Source organism: Barbatula barbatula (assembly GCF_947034865.1).
Source record: "Barbatula barbatula genome assembly, chromosome: 9".
NCBI lineage: Eukaryota > Metazoa > Chordata > Actinopteri > Cypriniformes > Nemacheilidae > Barbatula > Barbatula barbatula.
Genome location: NC_136772.1, coordinates 23961775 through 23978990, shown reverse-complemented (window position 1 = coordinate 23978990; position 17216 = coordinate 23961775). Strand labels below are relative to the sequence as shown.

General features: G+C 43.7%; 1 protein-coding gene across 5 annotated transcripts; it reads right to left on the bottom strand.

The window, feature by feature from the left end:
• Positions 1-12037: 12037 nt before the first annotated feature.
• On the bottom strand, positions 12038-16836 carry LOC306898371 (uncharacterized protein). Of its 5 annotated transcripts, none has more exons than XM_079463811.1 (9): positions 16780-16836; positions 16579-16702; positions 15828-16018; positions 14721-14807; positions 14547-14633; positions 14373-14459; positions 14199-14285; positions 14025-14111; positions 12039-13937 (listed from the first exon to the last, which is right to left on the bottom strand). In XM_079463811.1, exons 3-9 carry the CDS (start codon positions 15837-15839, stop codon positions 13806-13808), a joined length of 579 nt encoding a protein of 192 aa, XP_079319937.1. In that variant the 5' UTR covers positions 15840-16018; positions 16579-16702; positions 16780-16836; the 3' UTR covers positions 12039-13805. The 5 variants fall into 5 exon arrangements, with proteins under 5 accessions (XP_079319940.1, XP_079319937.1, XP_079319936.1 ...); XM_079463810.1 differs by having other exon boundaries at positions 12041-13937; positions 15980-16018; XM_079463812.1 differs by having other exon boundaries at positions 12041-13937; positions 16579-16642.
• Positions 16837-17216: the final 380 nt, after the last annotated feature.

Sequence of the window (17216 nt, the reverse complement as noted above, 5' to 3'; positions counted from 1 at the left end):
TGCAATCAGTAAAGTGTTAAGTTAGTAAAATTTAGCAACTTTTTATAAACGTTTCAAGAGATCAAGACAAAAACCTGAACAATATTAAATTTAACACATAGAAGATGATTCTTTGTTGTTTAAATCCTTATTAAAGCCAAAAGGCTTACATTATAATCGCATAAGCAGCCCTGTTGGAAAATTTCATAACCCTTCGGTTGAAGTGAGGTCCTGAAAAATGTTAGTTTGAATGGCAATATGGCCCTTCCGCTAACCCCTCGAATCAAAAGAGAATCAAGACAGGAGAAAGTGTAGGGGTAAGGGGTAGAAATGGGATTGGGCCTTAATATCCAATACTCCGCAGTACCCTCAGTTTCCGGTTGTAGAAACTAGGGCAATACGCAAATGCAGAAGTGGTTATATCATTACGATGACATAAAATATAATTCATTCTTTACCTCGTCCGTGAACATGATGAGCGATCTCCATAAGCCCTTGGATGGTGAAAACGACATGTCCCATAAATCCTCTCTCCTACATTACGTCATTTAGCTTTGCCTTTTGCTGTTTCAAAGCGCACCATCTACAGGACCAAATGTAAATATTGTGGCTTTAACTGAAAAACTCTAAGCTTGAAATCAGACTTTTCTATTCATAGTACTAGTAAGCACTGTACACTGTACTGTATATGACATTTTTTAATGATTAATACTAATAGTACTTACTGGAAAGATGATAGTCTGAAGATTGTAATGAGTTACTATGCAGAAAGAGTTGATGCTTGATGTCCCCATAGGTCATCGAGGTTCTCATATTTCAGAAAAAAAAACAGTATAATATTAACGTTTATTCCCCTTAAAGCAGCATTATAGAACTTTTGCTCACAGCTCCTCCAGGTGGTTTATAGCACAGTTGTCTGTTACCGATGTCGTAAATAATGTCGGTTTATAAGCTTCCCAGTGGACAGCGGAATATATGTGAATTTGTTTACTAAGCTGATGAAACCGGCGAATGTAGAAATATTGTTTGGAAACCATGTGGTACCCTGAGCAGGGACCGATCAGAAACACACAACAGAGTGTGATTGAAATCGCTATGAAGCTGCTCAGGTGGCAGCGGCAGTAGAATTTGTCCGGTTAAAAGTTACAATATGCCTGAAACATTTGCAATAATCCCCCAATGTGTGAATAAACGGTGTTGCAGTTAAACGTATAAATAAGGTTAACGTATAATGTTATCTTAATTGCAAACTAGAAGCAGTGTCAGCGGTCTCGCAGTGAGCATGCCAGTGGCAAGGAACCAAAACTCCACTTGTGTGCAGGTGGAGAAAAAACCTTTGGAAAAACCAGACTTAACTGAGAGGGGCAGTTCTCCTCTGGCACATGTGGCGAGTCCCCTATTGCGCAATCAGCATCCCATGAAACCGGAGGCAATCAGCACAGTGCACCTGCCGATAGTCCGCACCTGAAGCTACACAGAGTAAAGCCATATTTCAGTCAAAATTCACAATCTTCTAATGTGTTACTCACCCTCAAGGCATCCTGACTGAATATGTCTTTCTTCTGGAAGAATACTGCAGTCGGAGTTATAATACCACGTATCATTTTACTTCCAAGCGATAGAAAGAGTGCATTCATCGATCAAAGAACAGCTCGACACGGCTCTGTGGTCTTTAAAAAAAGTCTTCTGAAGCGAATCGATGAGTTTGTTTAAGAGAAATATCCATATTGACGGCACTTTTAACATTGATGTCCAGCTCCTTCACTCCCATTCTTTAGCTTGGAAGTAAAATGATACGTGGTTTCTAGAAGAATACCATATTCAGTTAGGATGCCTTAAAGGTAGGGTGGTTGATTTGGAAAGGTACTAACTTTAGCCTGCTATCACCGAAATTATAATATAACGTATGCAATTGGCCGTCCAAAGCCACGCCTCCTCCTAACACATGGATGTGTTTCGCGTACATAAACCATGTTATCGTCTTTCAGACCCTTTGCCTGCCGGAGCTGTCTCCATGTTAAAGCTAAACCGATGTTGATTCAAGTCTTTGCTTTTTCAAAAACTTTGTTTGGTAGATTTACTTGTTGTCCGTTCCGCAGGACACTTTAATTGTTGCTGTTTGTCTGCCATTCTCCCTACATTGACACAGCAGGTGTGAGCGTGCTTTATGACGCATGCTGTCTGCGTGAACAGGGTGAACAATGGCTGAAAATGTAAACATGACCAGTCACAGCTTTCGGCCAGAGCGTTTTGATTGGGCGAATCATTTTTTGTCCTACGCCTTTCACAGAAAATATATATTCTGAAAGATATATATAAAGATATATAAAAAAATATTATTTGACCACAATACTTCTTGACTGCTATCAGTATGTAAAGAGATTTCCAACCAACATCTTGTCTGAAATATCCCTTTAACATTACACAGCTGCCACTAGAGAGAGAATGTAAGCTGTGACATTCTGTGGAATGCATGCAGTTAAATCATATAAATAATAGAACAAAAACCACCAAGAGTGTCCTTTGTTAAGGATGAGCATCACAGCGATACTGAAGCTGGGCCTAGGGTGTCCTCTGGAACCTGAGGATGAGACATGAAAACAAAAATATCAGCGTAGTGCCGCTCTCTTGCAGTATAAGTCTATGCAGAAAATAAATAAACACTGAAATGACCAGCTAACTAAATTACTAAAAATGATATCAGTGTAGTGTCAATCTCATACAGTCTAAGTCTATGCAGAAAATAAATAAACACTGAAATGACCAGCTAACTAAATTACTAAAAATGATATCAGTGTAGTGTCAATCTCATACAGTCTAAGTCTATGCAGAAAATAAATAAACACTGAAATGACCAGCTAACTAAATTACTAAAAATGATATCAGTGTAGTGTCAATCTCATACAGTCTAAGTCTATGCAGAAAATAAATAAACACTGAAATCCATCCATCCATCCATCCATCCATCCATTTTCTACCGCTTATCCGGGGCCGGGTCGCGGGGGCAGCAGTCTAAGCAGAGATGCCCAGACATCCCTCACCCTAGACACTTCCTCCAGCTCTTCCGGGGGGACACCGAGGCGTTCCCAGGCCAGCCGGGAGACATAGTCCCACCAGCGTGTCCTAGGTCTTCCCCGGGGTCTCCTTCCAGTCGGACGGGCCCGGAGCACCTTCCGGGGAAGGCGTCCAGTAGGCATCCGTAACAGATGCCCAAGCCACCACAGCTGACCCCTCTCGATGTGGAGGAGCAGCGGCTCTACTCCGAGCTCCTCCCGGGTGACCGAGCTTCTCACCCTATCTCTAAGGGATCGCCCAGCCACCCTGCGGAGGAAGCTCATTTCAGCCGCCTGTATCCGGGATCTTGTCCTTTCGGTCATGACCCAAAGCTCATGACCATAGGTGAGAGTAGGAACGTAGATTGACCGGTAAATTGAGAGCTTCGCCTTGCGGCTCAGCTCTTTCTTCACCACGACGGACCGGTACATCGACCGCATTACTGCAGAAGCTGCACCGATCCGTCTGTCAATCTCCCGTTCCATCCTTCCCTCACTCGTGAACAAGACCCCGAGATACTTAAACTCCTCCACTTGAGGAAGGAACTCTCCACCAACCTGAAGTGGGCAAGCCACCCTTTTCCGACTGAGGACCATGGCCTCGGATTTGGAGGTACTGATTTTCATTCCAGCCGCTTTACACTCTGCTGTAAACCGTCCCAGTGCATGCTGAAGGTCCTGGTTTGAAGGGGCCAACACGACAACATCATCCGCAAATAGCCTGACACCCTCCGGCCCCTGGCTGCGCCTAGAAATTCTGTCCATAAAAATTACGAACAGAACCGGTGACAAAGGGCAGCCCTGCCGGAGTCCGACATGCACTGGGAACAAGTCCGACTTACTGCCGGCAATGCGAACCAAGCTCCTGCTTCGGCCGTACAGGGACCTGACAGCCCTTAGTAAAGGACCACAGACCCCATACTCCAGAAGCACCCTCCACAGGATGCCACGAGGGACACAGTCGAATGCCTTCTCCAAATCCACAAAACACATGTGGATTGGTTGAGCAAACTCCCATGAACCCTCCAGCACCCTGTAGAGGGTGTAGAGCTGGTCCAGCGTTCCACGGCCTGGACGAAAACCACACTGTTCCTCCTGAATCCGAGGTTCTACTATCGGCCGTATTCTCCTCTCCAGTACCCTGGCATAGACTTTCCCGGGAAGGCTGAGAAGTGTGATCCCCCTGTAGTTGGAACACACCCTCCGGTCCCCCTTCTTAAAAAGAGGGACCACCACCCCGGTCTGCCATCCCAGAGGCACTGTCCCCGACCGCCACGCGATGCTGCAGAGGCGTGTCAGCCAAGACAGCCCCACAACATCCAGAGACTTGAGGTACTCAGGGCGAATCTCATCCACCCCCGGTGCCTTGCCACTGAGGAGTTTCTTGACTACCTCAGTGACTTCGGCTTGGGTGATGGACGAGTCCACCTCTGAGCCCTCAGCCTCTGCTTCCTCAATGGAGGACGTGACGGTGGGATTGAGGAGATCCTCGAAGTACTCCTTCCACCGTCCGACGACATCCCCAGTTGAGGTCAACAGCCTCCCACCTCCACTGTAAACAGCATTGGTAGGGCACTGTTTCCCTCTCCTGAGGCGCCGGACGGTTTGCCAGAATCTCTTCGAGGCCAGTCGATAGTCCTTCTCCATGGCCTCACCAAACTCCTCCCAGGCCCGGGTTTTTGCCTCCACAACCACCCGGGCAGCAGTCCGCTTGGCCTGCCGGTACCTGTCAGCTGCCTCAGGAGTCCCACAAGCCAACCAGGCCCGATAAGACTCCTTCTTCAGCTTGACGGTTTCCCTTACTTCCGGTGTCCACCACCGGGTTCGGGGATTCCCGCCTCGACAGGCACCGGAGACTTTACGGCCACAGCTCCGAGTGGCCGCTTCGACAATGGAGGCGGAGAACATGGTCCACTCGGACTCAATGTCTCCGGCCTCCCTCGGGATCTGGTTGAAGCTCTGCCGGAGGTGGGAGTTAAAGATCTCTCTGACAGGAGACTCGGCCAGGCGTTCCCAGCAGACCCTTACAGTACGTTTGGGTCTGCCGAGTCTGTCCAGCTTCCTCTCCTGCCATCGGATCCAACTCACCACCAGGTGGTGATCAGTTGACAGCTCCGCCCCTCTCTTAACCCGAGTGTCCAAAACATATGGTCGCAGGTCAGATGAAACGACCACAAAGTCGATCATCGACCTGCGGCCTAGGGTGTCCTGGTGCCACGTGCACTGATGGACACCCTTATGCTTGAACATGGTGTTCGTTATAGACAAACTGTGACTAGCACAGAAGTCCAATAACTGAACACCGCTCGGGTTCAGATCAGGGGGGCCGTTCCTCCCAATCACGCCCCTCCAGGTGTCACTGTCGTTGCCGACATGGGCGTTGAAGTCCCCCAGTAGGACGACGGAGTCCCCAGTCGGAGTACTTTCCAGCACCCCTCCCAGAGACTCCAAGAAGGTCGGGTACTCTACACTGCTGTTCGGCCCGTAGGCACAAACAACAGTGAGAGACCTAACCCCCGACCCGTAGGCGCAGGGAAACGACCCTCTCGTTCACCGGGGTAAACTCCAACACATGGTGGGAGAGCTGGGGGGCTATAAGCAGACCCACACCAGCCCGCCGCCTCTCCCCATGGGCAACTCCAGAGTGATGAAGCGTCCATCCTCTCTCGAGGAGTGTGGTTCCAGAGCCCAAGCCATGCGTAGAGGTGATCCCGACTATCTCTAGTCGGAACCTCTCAACCTCACGCACCATCTCAGGCTCCTTCCCCCCCAGCGAGGTGACGTTCCACGTCCCTAGAGCTAGCTTCCGTGTCCAGGGATCGGGCTGTCGAGGCACTCTCCTCCGACTGCCGCCCGATCCACTACGCACCGACCCCCTATGGTCCCTCCCGCACGTGGTGAGCGCACGGGAAGGCGGCCCCACGTCGCTCCTTCGGGCTGAGCCCGGCCGGACCCCGTGGGGAAAGGCCCGGCCACCAGACGCTCGCATACGAGCACCGACCCCGGGCCTGGCTCTAGGGTGGTGCCCCGGTTGCGCCATACCGGGCAACGTCACGGTCCTTGTTATATTCAACATCATAGGGGGTTTTTGAACCACTCTTAGTCTGACCCGTCGCCTAGGACCTGTTTGCCTTGGGAGACCCTACCAGGGGCATATAGCCCCCGACAACATAGCTCCTAGGGTCACTCGGGACACTGAAATGACCAGCTAACTAAATTACTAAAAATGATATCAGCGTAGTGTCAATCTCATACAGTCTAAGTCTATGCAGAAAATAAATAAACACTGAAATGACCAGCTAACTAAATTACTAAAAATGATATCAGTGTAGTGTCAATCTCATACAGTCTAAGTCTATGCAGAAAATAAATAAACACTGAAATGACCAGCTAACTAAATTACTAAAAATGATATCAGTGTAGTGTCGATCTCATACAGTCTAAGTCTATGCAGAAAATAAATAAACACTGAAATGACCAGCTAACTAAATTACTAAAAATGATATCAGTGTAGTGTCGATCTCATACAGTCTAAGTCTATGCAGAAAATAAATAAACACTGAAATGACCAGCTAACTAAATTACTAAAAATGATATCAGTGTAGTGTCAATCTCATACAGTCTAAGTCTATGCAGAAAATAAATAAACACTGAAATGACCAGCTAACTAAATTACTAAAAATGATATCAGTGTAGTGTCAATCTCATACAGTCTAAGTCTATGCAGAAAATAAATAAACACTGAAATGACCAGCTAACTAAATTACTAAAAATGAACACGTGTCTGTCAAACTTTTAGATGTCTTCCTTGGGTAAACCAGCGGTGAGGTAAGATCTGCTCCAACGTTGGCCGTTTCGTTGAATCAATGGATGTACACCAATTCATAAGGTTTCTGCATGCTGTAAAAGTTTGAAGAAGAGATCTGGTTAGTCATGACCCCTGACACACATAACCTCTGATCATCTTAACTAAACTCTATCAAGTCTCTGATGACGTAATGCCAAGGTCACACCGGAAACATTTAGGACGGTTTTACACTGGTACTTGCTAGATATGACATCTGCTCTATTAACCTACGGCAACATTTGTTTGTCACTTCACTCACCCTGAGAGGTCAAAATGGAGTAAGGATCGTGAGGTCCGTCGATCATTTTCCGCAGGAGGATCCCTAGTTGCCAGACGTTTGCCCAGATGGCTCTGTACTCGTACACGTACGGTATTTCGTCATCTGTGAGAAAGAAGTTATCAGAGTTGAGGGAATCAGTGAAAAATCGAAATGATGAATATGTTTTTACAACGGTTCGAAGCGCTAGCTCACCGGCACGTTGATGCCATATTTTGCCAGTATATGACTCCGAAAAGCCGAAGTCAAACAGCTTGATGTCCAAAGTGCTTGTGTTGACCAGAATGGTGTCTGCACTGATGTTGAAGTGAAAGACGCCGTGGGAAATGCAGTGCTGTGCTGCCTGTACTGCCTGACGCATAATGACGCGTGCTATCTTTTCGTTCAGCGGATTATGGTCGATTAATTTCCTCAATACAACACAGGAACCAGGGTCCTCCATGACAATAAACGTATTAAAGGGCTCGTGAAACCACTCCAACATTTGTATGACGTAGGGGCTCGTGGGAGGTTGTTTCAGTAGAGTCATCATTGCCACTTCGGTCATCACCTTATCGGTATAACCAGCCTAGAGAAAAGAGTATAAGACAGGGTTACTTCGCTATCGTAAACATTTCCCGCTTATATTTGGATGGACGTTATGTAGATACGATCACAAACACCTGACCTGCTCAAAGCTCTGTGGACTATATTCTTGTTTACTGCAGGTTCATATTAATTGTATCGTGTCATAGGCCATTGAATAACTACACATAAATGCATTCTGATTGATCAACTTACCATACTATAAGTGAAATTGATCCAAAAAGGCCTATGGACTTCTTTGACAGCGAGCTGTAAATAAAAAAAACACGATTATATCACAATCCATTTAATGCGTACATGTGTTGATTCATCTCTAGGTACAAAAGGAGTAAAATGTTTGGTGAAATAGCGCTACCCTTTGGCCATCGGATTTTCGGGTTACCAAACTGACTTGGCCAAAGCGTTCCTCCCCTAAAACAACGTCCTCCTCGTGATAAAGAGAACGAAATATTCCTGAAAAACACACAGACACAGCGAATGTAGTATAACTGTATATGATGTGGCCAATTCATGTGATTGTCCAGTGATCTTTGTGGTTAGTTTCATCGGGGTGAAATTTCAAATATAACCGCAGGCGATTGAGTAACTGGAGGACTCACCATCAGACGGCTTAAACATCGGGGGAACAGACAGCGGTGTTCTTTGGCGCATCTCTTCTGCACGTTTTTCTAAAACACAAAGTAACAGAACAGTGATTATAACAGTCACAACAATCGACGTGAAAAGGCAAATTGTGAGTATAAATGTCCAGGTTATTTCATCTCACTGTGTTGTTTGTTCTTGTCATTGTTCTGGAGGTTGACGCTCTCTGTGCCAGTGGAAACACGGACAGAAGAACACTCAGAGCGGATTTGCTTGCTGTCAGCCGTTTGCTGGAGGCCGGAAGCACACGGGACGGGATCGTCCTCCACAAAAGCCTCCACTCTGGTCTCGCGATCACGAAAGCGACGCTTTACAGCCTTCCACCTTCTCTTGAAGAACCCACGGATTCCTTTCTTCTTCTTCTCTTTGCTACATTGTTCTAAAACACAGAACAAATAACTATAATTACAAGTGTGTGATTATCACGTATTCGCCTATTTCAATGAACTATTTCAACGAAAAGAACATCAACAGAAATGTCCAGGTTTACACAATTACTGTTTGTCATCTCACCTTCTAGCGTGGGCACCACACTGGTTTTGGAGCGGAAGCGCATGACGGGATGCCTCCTCTCTTTCCTGCGGTTTTCAACTCGATCTGCATTGATTGAAATTATAAGCCAGAGGCCAAACACACACCCAAAAATAACATTTAAAGTCATGATGAGCATAAATGATGACATGCACATTTGTTTCGTCTTACATTGTTCTGGGAAGTTCAGAAAGGGGCGAGTGACTGAAGGCACCGTCGACAAGATCTGCTCTCGGACACCTAAATAAATCTGCTCTTCTGTCAAACAGCAGCTGTGATCGTGTTCGCAGCAGTGGTGGTGGTGGCAGCGGAAGTAGTCCATGTGGTCATCCAAGGAGTTGGGACAACTTTGGAGGAAATAATCTATTAACTGCACCTTTCTTATTGATGCCAACTTGAGACGGCTACAAGCACTCCGTGTTCTCTTTAAGCAGCCACACTTTCCTTTCTTCCTCCCTATTTTAAAACACAGAAGTGTGTGTTACTGTATTACATCATGTATTTGGCCCTTCAGACTCAGGCGGACAGAAAACGTGTCATTCATTCAGCTGTTATCTGCATACATGTCTAGGTTTGCCTGGTTTTATCACCTCACCTTGTTGTTTATTGTTCTCTCTGTCCTTGGAGCGGTGGCGACGGAAGGGACGCTTTAAAGCCTTCCATGCTCTCTTGAAGCAGCAACCCTTTCCTTTCTTGCTCTCTATTTTAAAACACAGAAGTGTGTGTTACTGTATTACATCATGTATTTGGCCCTTCAGACTCAGGCGGACAGAAAACGTGTCATTCATTCAGCTGTTATCTGCATACATGTCTAGGTTTGCCTGGTTTTATCACCTCACCTTGTTGTTTATTGTTCTCTCTGTCCTTGGAGCGGTGGCGACGGAAGGGACGCTTTAAAGCCTTCCATGCTCTCTTGAAGCAGCAACCCTTTCCTTTCTTCCTCCCTATTTTAAAACACAGAAGTGTGTGTTACTGTATTACATCATGTATTTGGCCCTTCAGACTCAGGCGGACAGAAAACGTGTCATTCATTCAGCTGTTATCTGCATACATGTCTAGGTTTGCCCGGTTTTATCACCTCACCTTGTTGTTTATTGTTCTCTCTGTCCTTGCAGCGGTGGCGACGGAAGGGACGCTTTAAAGCCTTCCATGCTCTCTTGAAGCAGCCACCCTTTCCTTTCCTCTTCTCTTCTTTGGTATGTTGTTCTAAAGCACCGAACAACAACAGTGATAATCAAAAACAAAGAGAACGTTGATCATGTGTTTGGCTTTTCCGACTGAGGCACACAGAAGTATGATATATCTGTTATCATCATAAATGTCCAGGTTTGTCATCTCACCTTGGTCCTCATTGTCCTGTGGGCTGACACTATCTATGTCTTCTGCTGAAGCATCAACTGGCAGCGCAGGGTCCTGCTGGATGATTCTGACTACTTCCAGATCATCGGCTCGGGCCTCTTTGGGTGGAGAAGCTGTAGTCGGTGGCTGGCAGGGACCGGTCTGTTCTCTGTCAGATTTTCGCTGGAGGCCTGAAGTGCTCGGGACGGGCTCGTCCTGTACAATAGTCTCCACTTGGGTCTCGTGGCAGCTGCGACTGAAGGGACGCTTCATAGCCTTCCAAGTTTTCTTAAAGAAGCCACGGATTCCTTTCCTCTTTTTATCTTTGGCATGTTGTTCTACAACACAGAAAAACACACTGTAAAAATGACCAAACAAAAGCCACAACTGACACATAACATTTACATTTACATTTATTCATTTGGCAGACGCTTTTATCCAAAGCGACTTACAAGTAGTTTTTTTTTTTTACAGTGTCACATTACTGCAGATCAATCAGGGGTAAGGTGTCTTGCTCAAGGGCACTTCAGTCATGACCTGCTGGCACTGAGATTAGAACCTTCTGATCACAAACCCAACGCTCTAACCATTAGGCCACAACTGACCCCTGACTTAAGGAAATGATTGTGAAGACAGAGACCTGATATGCTAGAAGTCCATCTGACCATAAAGGGATTTGTTAAGAGATTTAACATCATGGATGTTTGTCATAAATAAAAGTTCTCATCAGATTGACTTCCAGAAATGTGCAATAATCGCTGTATTGGCTGAATCGTTAAACGCATATGAAGAACTATAATCGTGAAGGTACCGGCTGCAGTGACCTCAGCACATAAGATTCAACTTTATTGTCATTACACACATATACAAGTACAGTGTAACGAAATGTAGTTTAGGTTTAACCAGAAGTGCAGAATATACAGTGAATAAATACAGAATACAACATGAGAGAATATAATACAGTGGGCATATGGACTATGAAAATATGACAGTAGGTATATACTATGAACAATATATACAGATAACCACACACAGTCACACAAACACTGTTTAGACATGTCGCGACATGCAAATAAAAACATGTCAAACGCTTTCTGGTGTTATTGAGACGATTCGCACACAGAAATCATCGTTAAAGATGTTTGCTCACTGTGTTTACAAAACAAACACATACCGTGTGTAGTGCCATCGGACAGCGCCGTGACAGGACCAGGTTCTGGTCTCCTATCCTCGGTGAAAGCTGTACCTGGGACACTCATGGAAGATGATCCGCTCAAACACTTGATATCCGACATGAACTGAAGCGATGATCGCAGACTTGAGCAGAAATTCACTCTTGTGAGTCGCTGAGGGACGGAGCTCTTCTAGCTTTACAAACAAACTGACGTCACCGGGAGCGGGGGCGGGGAGAGAGAGAGAGACACAGAGAGAGAGAGAGAGAGACACAGAGAGAGAGAGAGAGAGAGAGAGAGAGAGAGAGAGAGAGACAGAGAGACGGTTCGTGTACGGTTTCTCTTCATTTATCAAGTATTTGCAGAAGAGGTGTGTTTTAAGTAGTTTACTTAAACTTGTAATGGTAACTGTTGAGTTATATGTTGTCATTAATCATATTATTATTTATGTAAGTTACTTTTGTTTTTTGATGTATGCTATTGTGCCCATGTGTGAACAAACGGGCCTTTTATTTTGACTTGAGCTCTACAAGTGTGTTTTCTGCTGCTCGTGTGCTGATGTTATACCAGTGTGTTGAGATGTAAGTTAACAAATAAATAACACAAAGAAGTTATACCTGAACGAGTCTTTAATGAATAGATGACGGCAACATATTGCACATTAACATGACGGATGGAAATGAAAACTTTTAGTCATTTGGCAGACTCTTATGATCCGAAGAGACTTATCCTTTACATTTATACATAGGTGTGTGCCCACATACATCAATGCTCTTACCGCTGAGCTACAGTAAGAGTATAATGAATCCAGGATGAAGACCTCAATAATAACTGAACTATATGAAGCCTGAACTAAACACACAAACCATAAGAGTCATATTCAATATGACATGTGTTAGTCTTACAGATGTCTCGGTGGGTTTGCTGTTTGTTTGTTGTCGAACTGCTTTACTGCGGGATGTCAGCAGTGTTCTCCAAACACAATATAAGATCAAATGACATTATGTAATGTAACATGCACAGTAAATGTATAATACACATATGGAAGCTTAAACAAAAAGTGCTTCTTCCGTCTCCTAACTGCTATTCATAACTACTATAGTGTAATTTCTGAGTTGTTTTCTAGATGTCTGGGGCATCTTGCTTGCATCTTGCAAGGGGGTATAGGCATACTTGTAGTGGGTGGGCTTGCAGGCTCACAGGGCACCATAGTTTTCATCTAAGGGGCATCTGGAATAAACACTTGCAGATATGGAGTATGGAGCATCATGAACAGGGGCCCATGAGAAACTGGAATAATTAGGTATTAGTGTTATGATCGGATTGAGCTGAAACTATATTTAATCAAAGGTGGTTGTGTATGATTTAATACTATAATGTGATCATGTATTTACACTTATTAAGCATGTTTGGTCTCTTATGTTTTAAGAGCAAAGTAAAGTAAACTCCAGCAATGTCTGTAAGACCCAAGCTTGACACTTGACCAATGCATACATCTATTGGTGGAATGACAAGACAAAAGAAGGTAACAGGAACAGATCTGATTGGTTTAAGAGAGACCCCCTCCTTTGAGGGATTTCACTATAACTATGGGTTGGAAAACACTGTAAACTTTAGATGCTTTGGGATGAACAAATAAAGTAAATTTCTCGACACCTGGGCCCTCTTGTCTGAGCAATTTTTTGAAACTACAAGAACAACTTTCCACGACACTACCCAAACACAAATATATGTTTTTCAGTAGCACATATTAAAGTTATGTTTACATTACTCAAGTTTCCCACTTATGCTTGTAAAACAATGACAATGTTCAATCATGTTTATACATAAAATCAAAAATATGCAACATTATGTATACGTTGAAGTATGTGTTAAGTTAACAGAGCTCAAAAGATTTTCAGGTTTAATTTTTTTTAAATATAACAAACTCTTCTAAAAAAGAGAAATGAACAATAAATACTAACAAGTGAAAAACACATGGAGCAACACTTCCAAATTTAGTCTTCCGCAAAGAATGCTGGGAACTATAAATCCTTTGCCCAGTTTGAACAAAACACAACTCATTCATATAATAGTTGTAATGAAACAAAAAAAATTTAGGGGCAGACCTTATTTTAATTCAATTTACCCATGCTGTTCTTCTTACACATGCACAGATGATGTGTAAAATTATCATCTTAAGTGTATAGTCTAAAAAATAAATAATTGCACACTGACTACTACTTGATCCTGAGATCAGAGGTCCTAATACTATGAGTAAATAAATGACAAATGATAGGATGATCTTACAAACCACTTTGATAAATTAACAAGCACTAGGGATGGAACGGCTTATTAAAAAAATGTGAACTGTTCAATTTACTAGTCATTGTTCTGTCAGGTCATGCGCTACATGATTTGTATTCACCATACACTGTAAGACTTTCTTGTTTTGATGTCTTGTGCACGGGCAGTTCTTCTGCGCTGTCAGTGTCGCATGTGTTCAGAGGAGATGGAGAAAAGTCTGGCTGAACCTATGAAAGAGTGAGAAGAAACATTAAGCATGAATTGTTAGTGACCCAATCCTGAAACCAGTGAGCATGAATTCGGTAACGACTTACTTGTTTTGATGTCTTGTGCACAGGCAGTTCTTCTGCGCTGTCAGTGTCGCATGTGTTCAGAGGAGATGAAGAAAAGTCTGGCTGAACCTATGAAAGAGTGAGAAGAAACATTAAGCATGAATTGTTAGTGACCCAATCCTGAAACCAGTGAGAATGAATTCGGTAACGACTTACTTGTTTTAATGTCTTGTGCACAGGCAGTTCTTCTGCGCTGTCAGTGTCGCATGTGTTCAGAGGAGATGGAGAAAAGTCTGGCTGAACCTATGAAAGAGTGAGAAGAAACATTAAGCATGAATTGTTAGTGACCCAATCCTGAAACCAGTGAGAATGAATTCGGTAACGACTTACTTGTTTTGATGTCTTGTGCACGGGCAGTTCTTCTGCGCTGTCAGTGTCGCATGTGTTCAGAGGAGATGGAGAAAAGTCTGGCTGAACCTATGAAAGAGTGAGAAGAAACATTAAGCATGAATTGTTAGTGACCCAATCCTGAAACCAGTGAGAATGAATTCGGTAACGACTTACTTGTTTTGATGTCTTGTGCACGGGCAGTTCTTCTGCGCTGTCAGTGTCGCATGTGTTCAGAGGAGATGGAGAAAAGTCTGGCTGAACCTATGAAAGAGTGAGAAGAAACATTAAGCATGAATTGTTAGTGACCCAATCCTGAAACCAGTGAGAATGAATTCGGTAACGACTTACTTGTTTTGATGTCTTGTGCACGGGCAGTTCTTCTGCGCTGTCAGTGTCGCATGTGTTCAGAGGAGATGGAGAAAAGTCTGGCTGAACCTATGAAAGAGTGAGAATCAGTGGTGGGGGAAGAACACAAACCATGTACTTGAGTAAAAGTAGAGATACCCAAGGTAAAATATTACTCAAGTAAAAGTAGAAGTGCTGCCTTTAAACTTTCACTTGAGTAAAAGTACAAAAGTATTTGCCTTCATATGTACTCAAGTATCCAAGTACTGTGATTTTTTTTATGGCTATAATGTCCCATTATCATTTTTGTCACAAGACTCTTGCTTAACTCAGTCTATATGAAGACTTTAATGTCACTCTTGGCACATAAATCTATTAATACAATTACATGAATTAGTCAGATAGACACTGATGTCTATTTAAATTTCCATAAGCCCAAAACCTTGAAGCCAAACTATTTCCTTTAGAACTCAATTAAATAACAGGACTTGAGAGCAGGTAGTTTCGGTTTAACATTTATTTGTAACAATAATCCAAGTTTTTATTTAAACTGAAACTTGCAATGGAACAAAAGAGAAACATTTTGTGGGTCTGTGAATGTATAAGATGCTTTAAGAGACACTCAAAACAAATAACCTGTCAACTCAGGTGACATACTAAAATAGCAAGCCTCAAATGGTAATGACCAATAGTTGTGGCAGTAAACATTATTAATTAGCATTAATTGTGCTTTTGGTGAGCATGTGTAGCAAGTGGCAGCAATGTGTGTGTTGACTACGCCACCCCGAGATCTAACCCGGGGAAATAAAAGTAACCACCAAGGCTTCTATAGATTTAAGCAATCAGGTTCGGGCATTGAATAAACAGAGAAATGCTTCCATACCAAATATACAATTTTATTAATCAAATACACAGCAAACAACACTCTGGAAGCTGACGTCAGCCTATTCTTAAAACACTACACTCAGAGCGAGGCTCAATACCACATCAAAATACATCCACATTCACAGCAATCCAAACAATTCATACAATCCACAACACACACCAATAAATAAATAATACACAAAGATGTGTATTTCAATGTACCAACAGACTCTCTCATACACTCACAAAGCCGGGCATGAGGCGTACTGGTGGGCGTCCAGCGGCTCGGGCATGAGCATCCAAATAATCCACTCCAAAGCACGTGTACAGCCACACAACCAGCACGGCAACGGTCACACTGTGAAAGTACCCACACTACACACAAAAGAGGAACCCACCACCTCGAGTACGCCGTCCCCACCGTCAGCACTCAGCTCCTTTACATATAACAAGGACAAAATAAACCAAATTTAACTTCAACAACAGTAATACTGAGAAATTAAATAAACAAAGAATGAAGTCTTAACATAAACAAACAGGGATCATGAAACAACGTTACGAAAACAATCAAATAAACAAAAGGGCGAAATAAATGACTTTAACAAATGACTATAATGCTGGTGAATAAAGTAAACAAAAGGGCAAAGGGAATGATCTGGCCAAACAACTAATGCTGGTAAATAAGATAAACAAACGAAAAGGGCAAAAGAAATGACTTAAACAAACAAAAGCAAATGCCTTTTAAGTCACAATTAAGGGCACACATGAGGTATTTTCGCCAGCCAAATGAGCTCCGGCCATTAACTCTAACTTGGTGAAAAGCCCAGAACATGAAGGAGACGTGCGTCAACAGCACTTGAGCAAAGCAGCAGTCGCCCTAAGGCAGGCCGCAAGCGCTTCCTTGCTAATATAATAGCTATCCCTAAAACACACAAAAGTGGTTTTAAGCTACATCTGAGAGAAGGTAAACACATAGCCCGACTGGGAAAGCACTTACCCGAACAGCCATACACAGCTACACGAATCTTGCAGGCAATGCGCCGTGCGCAAGTTAGCGAAGTCTGTTACTCCGTTCAATTAAATGACAAAGAAATGGGGTAACCACAACAAAGCAAGGGATTCTTAAATAAAACAAATCAGAATCCTTACATGAACCAGCAACAAACTAGCAACAGTATAACATTGACGACCTACATACCTGCAACACCACCACAAACTAGGTGAACCGAAACATGCGCCTCTAGCGTCACGTACTGCCACCAAGGGGTACGTTCGGGTTATAACACCCCCCTCCTGACATGATTGGCAACCAATACTACACCAAGAGCCAATCGTAACCAAGTGGGGAGGAGGGGCTACAATTAACCACAGTCCATCCTGCCACACATGCTAGCACGGTATGGCACTGATGATCTTACTTAACGTTCTAACTAAAGTTGCAATAACTTTTATTCAGCTTGAGAAGGAGCTGATTCTCAAAGTTGTTTGAGTCCAGTCTTGCCCTCCTGGGACTGAAAATAAGCCCTTCTGTGCTGAAAAGACGTTCACAAGCTGCAGAGGGGGGTAAAGCAGTATCGAGCTTCAAAGAAAACTTACAGACTGATGGGAAGGACTTGAGAATGTCTTTGTCATCAT